Here is a 12,004-nt window from a genome sequence, read left to right on the forward strand (position 1 = left end):
AAAACGCAACTACTCACACCCGGCCGGCGTTTCTGCGCTCCTCGGCTCGCCCTCGCACAGGGTGCGACAGGGCCGCGGCAGGGCCGCGGCAGGGGGCACAGGCCGGCCCCGGCTGCCCCTCAGGGAGGGCAGCGAGGGCGCGGCGCCGGTTGCCCGGCGGGGCCGGGGGCGGGCATGGCGGTGCCCGGGGGACGCACGCGCCCGGCCCTTGGGGCAGCTCCCGCCCCGCGCGCGTGGCGCCTCAGCGCCCCCCGCAGCGGCCGCGCGCCCCCGTCCACACACGGGCGCCGCCGGGGCACCCGGCGCGGGGCGGGGCGGGCCCGCTCGGGCGCCGCCGCCTCACTGCGCGCTGCCGCCGGGCTGCGGGACGCGGGGCAGCCCCCCGCCACGACCACGACACCCCCCCCCCCGGGGGGGGTCACCGCTCCGCCCGGGCGCGGAGGGAGGAGGCGTGCGCCTTTAAGAGAGGCTCCGCCCCCGCGCTGGCTCCCGCCCCTCGCCGCGCGCCGGGCCAGTAGGAGCGGGCGAGCGGGGAAGGCGGGAGAATGCGAACCCCTGGCAGCGCCGCCAGCCGCGCCTTATAAGGGCAGGGCCTCGCGCATGCGCGCAGCCCGGCGGCCAGGGGCGGGGGCTCCGAGTGGGTTTTGCTTCGGCGGCGGCACCGCGGCGGGAAGGGGCGCGGGACCCCGCGGCGGGGCGGCCCGGCCCGGGGTGCGCTCGGCCCTCACCGCCCCTCCGCGGCGCCTCGGCGCGGCCCGCGCAGCTCGGCCCCCGGCGGGCAGGGAGGCGGCGGCAGGAGGGAGCGGAGCGGAGCGGGGCCGCCGCGGGGACCCCGCGCCCGGTGCGGGCGGCGCGGCGGCGGCGGCGGATGTGCTGCTGGCGCGGGGGGATGATGCTGGCGGGGCCGCAGCTGGTGTCGGGGCCGGCGGCGCCGGGCGGGGAGCGGGCCCGGCTGCTCTCGCTCTACGTGCAGGACTACCTGGAGTGCGTGGAGTCGCTGCCGCTGGACATCCAGCGCAACGCCTCGCTGCTGCGGGAGATGGACACGCAGTGCCAAGGTGGGCGCCGCCGCGGGACGCGGCCTCCGCCACAGGGCACCGGGCGGACGGGGGGGTGGGAAGGGGGCGGCCTCCCGCCGCACATGCGCCCGGCGCGGAGAGGCCGGAGCTGGGGCGGGCCCGGTGCAAGGGGGGTGGGCGCCGGGGTGGGCCCCCTGCCGGGGCCTGCGCGGGGCTGAGCCGGCGGCGTTGCCGGGGCGCCGCGTTCGCCGGCGGCCGGTCCCTCCCGGGGGAGGGCGCCCCGCGGCGGCGGCGGGGCGGCGGCCGGTCACCGGAGGCGCTGGGAGCCGGCGGTGCCTCCGTGCCCGGTGCTAGGCCCCGGCTCCGTGCGGGGCCGCTCCCGCCCCGCCTTCCCCCGCCGGGCAGCCGCGCTGCTCGAACCGGCGGCGGCGCCGCTGGAGCTGGCGGGGCGGCAATCGGTTTTCCAGCCCTTTCTGCCCCGCCGCCGCGGGGGTGCGGGTGCCGCGTCCCGGCGGAGCCGTGCCCCCGTCCCGCGGCTGATCGCTGCTGCCCGGGGGGGGCTGAGGCGCGGCTCCCCGGAGCGGTCCCCGGCTCGCGGGAAGTTACCGCGGGCTCCGGCTTCTGCCGAAACGCGGATTAAATCCCGATCAAACCGTCCCGCCTCCTCCTCGTGGGCGACGCGGCTGCGGCACCTTGTGCCGCCGCCCTGCGCCCGGCCGTACCGCGGCGGAGCGCTGCCGCCCGCACCGCGCGGCGGGGCCCGGGCCGAGGGGTGTCCCGGGGAGCGGGCGCTGGAGCCGGCCCCCCTTCCCCTGGCATGGCTGGCTTCCCCGTGGCTTTCGGCGGGGGCTGTTAAGGCCTTTCAGCCGCTAAATGGGCCGCCTCAGAAGACGGCTATTGTGAACGGATTCTCTCAATTATCTTTCTAATTTACCCAGGAAGATATGCAAGAACGGAGCTTTTGTGAGTGTTCCGCGGTTTTAAAGTCTACGGGGCGCAGACTTGTCTGCAGCGTTTTGAATTCTCGGTCAAGGCTGGGCTGCCTGGCACGCTCATTACCTGCCCTGTCGCCGTCACTCCGCGTCTGCCTGGAATAGATTCCGCCTCCTCTTTAGGCTCCGTCTCCTGGATTTTATTCCTCCGGCCACTAACACGATACTGGGCCAAAGCAGAAGTTCGTTGCCGGATTACCAAAGCCTCCGGAATGTCATCAACAACAAAAAGTTGCATAAAAATATTTTAGGCCCAAGTCTGAAGATGTAAAAGCAGTTACTCTGTAATTTCAGCTAGCTTAAAAGGTAGCGGTAGCTCATGCAGGAGGGACAAAGCCACTCCTGTGCTTGGAAAACTGAAATCCTTTTAGCTTTTATTAGCTCCACCAAACTTAATCAGATTATCTGTAATGAACACTTGGCCCTGGTTTGTGTTGTGCTGGGGGTTTTTTGTGTGTGTTTTGGTTTGTAGCAGGGGTTTCAGAGCCGTTTAGCTGGCTGGCTGGATGGGATGCCTCCTCTAATCTTGGGGACCAACAAGGAGTTTGGTGAACTTTTATCTCTGTCAGTCCGCAAGTTCTTTTTAATGGGTGGTGGTCCGTTTAAAGTCTTCAGTATATCTTCATGGGCTGCATTCAGGGAACAGTCAACATAGGGTGAATGTTTTTCTTTGTCACAGTGTGAAAAAGTGAACAGTTACTGCTTGTGGGTTTTTCTAGGCAGGGCATTCCCACTATGGGAAATCTGTGTAACTGCACCTACATTGCCTCCTCTCCACCACCCCCATCCGCCCCTCCCCCTCAACACACACACACACACACACACACACACACACACACACAAAAAAAAGCAAGCTGGGTGGAAGGTAATGTGGCTGCAGAATATTGTACGCTGGTTATGCCTTTCTAGTTCAGCACATACAACATACCTTACTCCATCCTTTTCAGGAGCAGAGAGTAAGATTCACCACCACCGCTGTCAGGGTAACAGGCAAGCAATGCAGCTGAAGATGCAGGGAAACTTCAGCTGTGTTTTTAACGGTAGTTGAAATGCTAGTGTTGAGAAAAAATAGGTTAAGTGAATTATTGCACAGGCAGAGTAGTGATTTTTATCTTCCCCTAGTGAAGGTCTGAAACAGAACAAAATGCTGTTGGCTACTGTTGTCATACAGGTTTCAGAATTTATAGTAAAAAATGACCGTTCGTGCTTAAGCTACTCTTTCAAGATGTCAGCAGGAAAAAATAATCACTCTGAACAATGTTGAGGTAATATCTATGGTTCCCATTTAGCACAAGCTTGAATCATTTCACAACCGTACAACAGACAAATACTTTAAAAATGAAAGCCGGTTTGTGAAACGCAGGCTTTCAGGAAGGGATAGATTGTACTGCCTATCTTTTTACTTCTAAAACAAGTAGTGTCATTCATAAATTCCCTTGCCTGTTTAAATAAAATCCTTAAGTTGTTTCTGAAGGAACCAGTACTGTAGCTAACACTGTGCATCAGGTTTCACTGTCAGTTCTACAGATCTATTTCCTTCCACGTTAGCAATTTCTCTGTCTTTTGCGTATAGATCTAGTGTAAGTTTTGATCTGAAGATACTATTTTAAAATCCAGCAGTATAGAAAAGTAGAGTACAGACTAAGGCTGGCTTATAAGGCTTTTGTTAACCCTGTTTGGGTTCATTAAACTCGCTTTCAAGAACTAAATTTTATTAAAGATTCACAGCCACTCATCCAGTTATTTTGCACAACGTGCAAGAAGAAAAGCTTAGAAGTCAGACTGTGAGCCGCTCATTACTGATTGCTTAAAAAAGGAAAAGCATTTTGAGTGGTTTAAGTTGATTTAAATCCTGATTGTAACTATACTATTATGTAACTTCAGTTGTCGTACTCCTTATTTATAACGACGTCAACTTGAAAGTGTAATACCAAACATTTAGATGAATAAGAAGGGGAAGGCAGAGAATCTGGATATCCTAATTGGGGAGTGTTATATATTATGTAATGATTATATGAATTCTGAGTTTCTTCCTGTGGTACAATAAGCTATAGCTTTAGTTTGTAGGCCAGGGTTTTGGAACTACTGTGGTAAGGGCTCTCAACAGAAATTCCTGCTTTTTCAGATGGAGCCAGGATATGGACTATCCGTGCTCCAGCAGCTATGATTCCCTTTCTTGGTTTATCCTTTCTTTTTCCAATGGCTAAAATAAGCTTGCTTTTTCTTGGAACTTAAGAATTTTTTCTTGGAACAGATTGTGATCTTACACACTGATTTGATGACCTTGGGTAACTTGAATAAAATATCCAATCTAGCCCACTAGGGTATACTATAATTAAAATTTGTACTATTTCTCATCAGTTAAAAATACATTTCTATATTTTCTTGAGCATGTTCCATCTTGTTTAATTATTCTTACTATCTTTATTTTATAGAAGCGTTAAAAGAAATAGATGATGTCTATGAAAAATACAAGTCAGAAAATGATCCTGTTCAGAAGAAACGCTTGCAGCAGCATCTTCAGCGTGCATTAATCAACAGCCAAGAACTTGGAGATGAGAAAATTCAAATAGTTACTCAAATGCTAGAACTGGTAGAGAATAGAGCCCGGCAAATGGAAACACACTCTCAATGTTTTCAAGATCTGTCTGAGAATGAAAAGCCTCTGGAAAAGGCAAAGATGGAGTCCTGCCAGCCAGAGAGATCTTCGCGTAGACCTCGTCGCCAGCGAACCAGCGAAAGCCGTGATCTGTGCCATATAGCAAATGGTATTGATGACTGCGATGATCAGCCACCTAAAGAAAAAAGATCTAAATCTTCCAAGAAGAAAAAGCGCTCCAAAGCCAAACAAGAGAGAGAGGTTTCACCTGTAGAGTTTGCAATTGATCCCAATGAACCAACTTACTGCTTATGCAACCAAGTGTCTTATGGCGAAATGATAGGATGTGACAACGAACAGTGTCCTATCGAGTGGTTCCACTTCTCATGTGTTGGACTCACCTACAAACCGAAGGGCAAGTGGTATTGCCCCAAGTGCAGAGGAGACAATGAGAAAACAATGGACAAATGTACTGACAAATCAAAAAAGGATAGAAGATCGAGGTAGTGAAAGCAATTCATGTTTTAAAGAGTTGCTCTTTTTATATAAAAATGTTTAATTTCCAGAGAACGCTGTTTTAGGAAATGCATAAGACTATGCAATAATTTTTAATCTATAATATTAATGGAGTATTAAAAGCTGTTATACCTTCTGTGATCTTTAACTTTCTGCACTGAATAACCAAATAATTGATACAGGGTGGCTTCAGACCTTCACAGAAGACATTACAAGCATATGGCGCTTGGTTTCAATTTAACCCCATTAGTATTTTAAAGAACATTGTGAATCTTGAAATAATGGTGGTGGGAAAGATACTGAAGAACTTCTCATGTTTTGGGAAAGGCCTTGAAAGGCCTCACCTAACTGCTAGAATCTTAACAACTGAATTTGTTCTTTATCCCAGGTCTTGAGTTCTCAGTTTTTGTGTTAACATCACACATTTGGAATTGGGGTTTTTGAATTCAGCTGTAACTGTAAAAGTCTTCCGAGCTAAAAGCAGACCTCTTCAGTGACTTTCATATGACCAGTGTGTTATTTCAAGGAAGAAAATACCACTAACTTAAGCTTTTTTTTTTTGTCAATATTAAACTCGTCTTTGTGACTTTACACTTGGGAGTCAGTTCGTGGCTATGGTAGAATTATAGTGCATAAGCAGTTTTGGATATTCTTAGTAGATTTTGTCTGCATTCTGTTGAGCATCCTGATGTGGCCTTTATTGTTTAAGATGGTCTCTCTAATGCCAAAACTATTTCCCTGATAGTTTTATGTTTTGCCACTGTCTATATGAGCCTTGAAGTGGTAGAAGTCAATGTCCCTTCCACTCAAGGGATCCCATCTCAGGGAACAGAAATTGCAAATGTGATGGAGCCTTCATCATGAGCAATCTCTAGAGAGCCAAAAAGTGACTTGTATTCTCTGGGATGTAAACTTTGTTTTTCTTTAAGTGGTATTTGTGTATGTGTGTGGCCACACTGGGCTTTAGGCACAGTTCTTGGACTTGGGCAATTATTCAAAAAGCCTGAAAGCAAAAGCTTTCAGTGAAAGTTTTGATAGACAAAACATCCCCAAAACATGAGCATGACTGGTACAGAGCAATTAGATAAATCCCAGCTGGTTTCTGACTGGCTATGTAACAGCGTTGTCTTGGAGTAAGCCAGTAGTATCTAAATATTACTTGGGTTGTAAGTAAAAGTATAACTTCCTCACCCCCACGCTTTAAAGGAGGTGGGGGGGGGGGGAAAAGATGAAACTAGCTGTACCTGTTCCTTTGCAATGGGAGATGCTGATGGAGGAGTGGTGTACCAAAGCTTGCACTTAGGGGTCCTGCTCAATAATGTTCTTCCTTGAGACTGCCTGTGTCCTGGTGGGCTTGGCAAGGCAGACAGAGCAGCTCTGCAGCGCTGGGGGGGGGGTTACCTCTTGGTGGGCTGCAGGTGCTCAGAAGTCCCCACAGGTCTCTGCTCTTTGCTGCTATGGTCTCCCTTGACAGCACCAAGGTGACACCATCTCTGGCCGAGCCTGATTGAAAAGCAGGTGTGCTGAGTTGAGAGCAGCCCGGAAGGCAGATGAGCAAAAAGCAAGCCACAATGGATGAATGCCACCCAAATTCCCTCCTGCCATCCCCACTAGAGGGCTGTGATGGCCCGGGGCTGGAGGGCTGAATGCACTGCACTTGGCGTAAAGAAAGCCTGGGTGCTCTGGGGCCAGATGGTATGAATCGATGCACACTTATAAGCGATGTAAAATACTGAGCCTGTTCCCACAGTTATGATCCAATTCCTTAACAGGACTTAGCATTTGCAAGTAATACTAGTTAACATATGGCAGACGAACGTAAAGCCAGTGGTTTGAATTTTTGCTCTAAAATTGTAGGTGTAAGTGGACTAGCTCCACTGGGGAGACCTGGACCGCAGTAAGTAAACAGCTCGTGCAGGAAACTGCTGTAAGGGCCCTGACCATCAGCAGGGTAGGAGAGAAGGTGAACCTTGTGCCAAGGGCCTGTCTTGCTTTTCAGGCCGAGTAGCTAATCTGAGGTTGCAAAAATTGCTTTCTTGAGGGGGCTGGATCATGGCTACTGATGGAGAATAACCAGGCCAGCTCACATGTTGGAGACAAGTGTTATAAGCGGTATTCTGTGTATTTTTCTCCTTATTCTGTTTGTTACAGCTTAATGATTCTTAAATTTCCTTCTTGGAAAGACTGGTTGGTAGCCTTGGGCTGGGGATTGTATCAACATCTGATATCTACCTAAAATGGCAATGCTCCCTAGTATTAAAACCAAACATCTCTTAAACACCAAAGTTGCTGAACAAAGTACAAGCGAAATTGTAACCGTTAATATTACTAATTTATCTTGAAAAGTATGCTTGAGTTTCTACTGGCTAAATCAAGAGTATTTTTTTCCAAGGCAGAGGGAGAGCTGGGAGCCTTACATAATTGTTCATCTGGAGTAATTGCTAAAGTAGGACGTATATGTTGTGGTTATAGAAAGAAAATTTTATATTCTGAGTGGTCCAGATAAATATCTCTAATGCAGGGATGCTTTTTTTTTTATGCTAATGTCTCTTCTGGTAGGGAATATGAATTCCTAAGGTTTTCAGTGAAAATATTGCTGGGGAAATGGCACTTGCTTGCCTAATACATAAAATGGCTCAATGCAGAAATAATTGTTCATAAGCAGGTTAGCAGTGTGCCCCAAATATTCATGGGTGCCTCTAAAATTCTCTCTTTTAAATACCCTGGCTAATTTGTTGTAAAAGCTTACATGAGAAAAGATCTGATGTTATCTGGTATTTAGCATTTCACCACCTTTTTTTTTTAACCAAACCCAGATTTTGTGGTTTTGCATCCATTTTCATAGATCAATGGTAATTGGTGAAGACGCACATAAGATATTAGTATGAAATCAGAAAGGTAAGTAGAGAACTCTTAACATTGCTACTTAATGTTGAGTTCCATTTCTTAAAAGGATGAACCTCACTAGTGAGGTAAAAATGAAAAGTAAACACCGTTAAACCAGTTCACCTTCAAAACACATATTGGCATATTGGCTGTCATGAAGTAAGTCTAAGTAACATAAATATCTGGCAATAAACACTTTGGAAGTTGATAGAAGTACATGTAGCTACACAGGAACTGCTTCTTTGCTTACTGCTTGGGAACATCCTAATTCAGCATAGGTTACATTTTGTTTTCTTGAAGCATCTGAAAATATGGTGCACTTGTTCTTGCTTTTTGCATTTCAGTTTTGAAGTAATGCAAGTTCACCAGTAGCAAAAGGTCCCCACAAACTATTTAAAAGGAATGGTATCACATCAAGAGTGGTTTTTGATTATTGTCCCGTGGGCCACTTTGATTAATCTTGACAAATTAATCATTTAATCAAACCAACCTTTAAAGCAAAACAAAAAATACACCTAATAGAAACCGTACTGTTTTGAAAGCAAAATGAGCAATTTAATAATATTTGTGTATACGATAAAGCCATCTTGCTACCTCCCAGTAGTTGATGCATTTCTTTTGGACTCTGGAATTCTGCCAGCTCAGGAATAGTACACAAGATTAATACAGGCTTTCTCCAGTTGCCGTGTGTTACTTTTTATTCTGTTGTGTAAGCTGCGTGAATCCAAATACAGTTAATTACTGGCCATGATAGGTACAAATTCTTTTAGCGTAGTCTTCTGCATGCTGTTGTACATTCATACCTGTTCATTGCTAAAAAGCTCAATGATAATACCTCTGTATTTAAGCTAGTTTTAACTGTATTTCCCTGCCAAGCATTAACTAATCTATACATCCAGAAATGGTAATGTGGTACTGACAAGTCTTGAAACTGGTACAGAACAATAAGTGAAATGCCCCATTCTTGCCTGAATTTATCTAAGGATTTTCCATTTTGGATGTTCTTTTAACACTGAAGTGGGCCTTTGTAAAGAAGGTATTATTTTTTAACTCTGAAGATATTTCCCCCCCCTTCATTTAAAAGCCTCTAACTTCAGCTTGAAGGAAACTACTACAGTTTGTCTGATTTAATTCTTTAAAATTAGCAGTTTGGCACTTCTGTGGCTTCTACCATTTCTGACTGCAAACAGATCTGATTCTTAAAAGTCTTAATCTGGGTTTTTATTCTTTACTCAGCTGTGCTGAACTGCACCCTGTTCAGTCTCCTGTAAAACCCAGCCAGTCTAAAGGGACAAAACCACAGCGATTGCCACACCAGCAAGTTAAGGGCTTAGAGTTCTTTCTCCCTCTTATCTGCACATATATTTCTTTTACTAAGAGGTCTCATCTCCTGTAGCTCTGCAAGTCTTTGACATTGGCACCTCAAACTGGAAAAAGTAGTGCAGGTTTCATATAAAAGCCCAACTTGCTTTAAATACTTTCCCCCCGCCCATATATACCTGAATCTAACAGAGCAGTGATAAAAGCTCCTGCAAATCGCAAAGGTACTTTATCACATCAGGTAATATGTCTGAAGTTGTTCTGTTGCGTATTTCAAAGCTAATGCTATTGTGGTGGCTGTTGCTGAAGCCTGCTTTAAACTCAAATGGCAGATGTGTTCGTCCTGAAAGACAGCCTGTCTACTCGGTCTCAGCCAAGAAATGTATTGTGGGCAAAGGAAAAGCAACTTGTTAAGGCTACAGTTTAGAAGCAGCATATCTATCTTTGTTAGGGCTAGCAACCCTGGCTGTCTGCAGAGGAGACTTGAGGCAGGCCAAGTGTGGTTTGACCTGTGGAATGCCACAGACCCGACAAATCAACCGAGATGTGTGTTGGGAAGGTCTGCGCTAGACCAGTCAGATGGGGTTAGGGAAGTAGTAACGTTTGCTGTTTTGTGAAAGTTTCCTATAGGAGCCTAACTCAAGAAAGGCTGAAAACCTTGAAGGGAGACGGGTATCTCCCTGCAATTCAAAGTAAAGCATCTGTTCTTGAAGCCAGGCACTTCTTAGCTTATTCACCTCACTTCTCAAAAGTTCTTTTGAGCTACTTCAAGCAGAATCCTTGACCGTCACGGCTTTCTGAATCCTATTCACAGGTGCGTAGCTTTGTACAGTGAACAATTCCATCTCTGAATAGCTGTCTTCAAGAGATTGGAGATGCTCCTTGTTTCTTTAATTTTCAGACAGTACAGTTTTCTTTAGGTTCTTCCTGGCTGCTAGCAGATACCTTGCAAAGAAGTGTTTTTTCAGTGGAAGGGACAGTTGGACAGCCTCTCGAGATGAGCAGGGCTGTCACTCAAACCCACAAGAATCGTTTTTCTGTCCAGTGCTAGTTAGGCAAGATATTTGACTGTCAGTGGTAAAACCAGATGTTACTGTGCAAGTGTTCAAGTCCCACAGACTTGGACATCTTAGAAGGAAAAAGATGTTTATTTTTTACTATTATCATGCCTTTTTTATAATACATGCCACAAAAGATTTGAAATAGTTTTAAATCCTCTCTTGTGCCAATTTCCTGATTACCCTGCAGTCTTTGGAACAGCTCTAGGATTATAGATTTCCACTACAGCTGGCCAGTAAACGGTTCTATTTAGTGAAAATTCTACCAAATTTTTCATTAAACGAAGCTGTCATTTGCCTTCGAATCCAAGTCACCTCTTACGATCAAGCTCATATTGCATCTGAACCCTTTCTAATTTTTGGTCGGGGTAGGGCAGTTTGTCAAAATAAGCCTTTAGAACAATTTTGCAATTTTTTTTCCCAGCTATTTCTGCTTTCCTTTGGTTTACCTGGTAGGGCAACTTCAATTTTAAGTCAGCAATGTTTTAACAGCAAGTATTACACTGGACTGCATCTCTGTTGTGCTGCAGCTGTGTTCTAGCAGAACATCACTCGCTATAGCATGGCCAATTTTGTACTTGGGGATGCACTTCACGAGTTGCATGCTGCTTTTTTCCTGAAATATACGTCAAGTAGGTTATAAGTAGCATACACACAGATTCAAAGTGTAATTACTTCTCCTGTTCCAAAGGCCTGTTTTCCAGCGTAGGGGGATTAGTGCTTAGTGGGCACATAGAAAATAAAATCCTCCCCAAAGTTTCGCTTCTGCATACTTAACGGAATACCTCCACTGAAAATGGAAAAACTAGTGAATGAGTTTCACTACAGTGATTAGCTGCGCACGTTTCTACTAAGACTAGTAGAAAGTTACAGTTTATAGTTGGAGGAGTGGAGGGGAAGTAACTTGGGTGCTTCTGTGGTTGAATGTAGTGTGATTTAAAAAGCCTAAAAGGAAACTTTAATCTCCTGCTGAGAAACAGAATAAAATAAAAAGAATTCTAGAACCTTTGAGAATAACTTTCAGTAGAGAAATTAGGATAAAATCCTGTCCCAATTTAAATAAAATTCTGTTGAGCAGGGTTCTACCCAGCATACAGATTTCCAGCTTCCTTTGACTAAAGCCTAAAAAAAGATTAAAGCTCCATGGCAACTGCTATCTTAACTCCTGACAGCCATAGTATAAATTACATCTTGGAAAAACCTAATACTGAAAGTTTTATTTAGGTCACCAGTCAGGCTAGGAAATGATAGGCTTATAGATACCACACCAAACTTCATTTTGCCCCTGCACGGTCTCAGTGAGGCAGAGGTTTTTTTGTGGGAGGCAAACTGGATGCTATGCAATTATATGCAGTATGAATTTAAAAATCTGACAACTTCAAGGTGCGTAAATCTGTTTCATGCTTTTGGGGAAAAAGACTGCAATTTACTTGCAACTGTAACCTTCTAGTGAGGAATAGAGCAGGGTTCATCTGGGAGACAGCAGCCCAGACAGGTACTGTGTGAGGTTACCACAGGAGCTGCATTTGCTGGCAGTGGAGGAACACTATCGGTTGGTTTGTTTATTTTAAGGAGAGAGGAGAGAGATGGATAGAGGTTTTGCAATTAATTCAT

The 12,004-nt window shown here is 46.8% G+C and overlaps 1 protein-coding gene across 2 annotated transcripts; it reads left to right on the top strand.

The window, feature by feature from the left end:
- Window positions 1–6: 6 nt before the first annotated feature.
- ING2 (inhibitor of growth family member 2) lies at window positions 7–5,717 on the top strand. Of its 2 annotated transcripts, XM_080379342.1 has the most exons (3): window positions 7–1,058; window positions 1,958–1,982; window positions 4,447–4,584. In XM_080379342.1, exons 1-3 carry the CDS (start codon window positions 175–177, stop codon window positions 4,453–4,455), a joined length of 918 nt encoding a protein of 305 aa, XP_080235468.1. In that variant the 5' UTR covers window positions 7–174; the 3' UTR covers window positions 4,456–4,584. The 2 variants fall into 2 exon arrangements, with proteins under 2 accessions (XP_080235468.1, XP_080235469.1); XM_080379343.1 differs by lacking the exon at window positions 1,958–1,982 and having other exon boundaries at window positions 723–1,058; window positions 4,447–5,717.
- The last annotated feature ends 6,287 nt before the right edge of the window (window positions 5,718–12,004 follow it).

This window comes from Falco punctatus, assembly GCF_963210335.1.
Source record: "Falco punctatus genome assembly, chromosome: 1".
NCBI classification, from domain to species: domain Eukaryota; kingdom Metazoa; phylum Chordata; class Aves; order Falconiformes; family Falconidae; genus Falco; species Falco punctatus.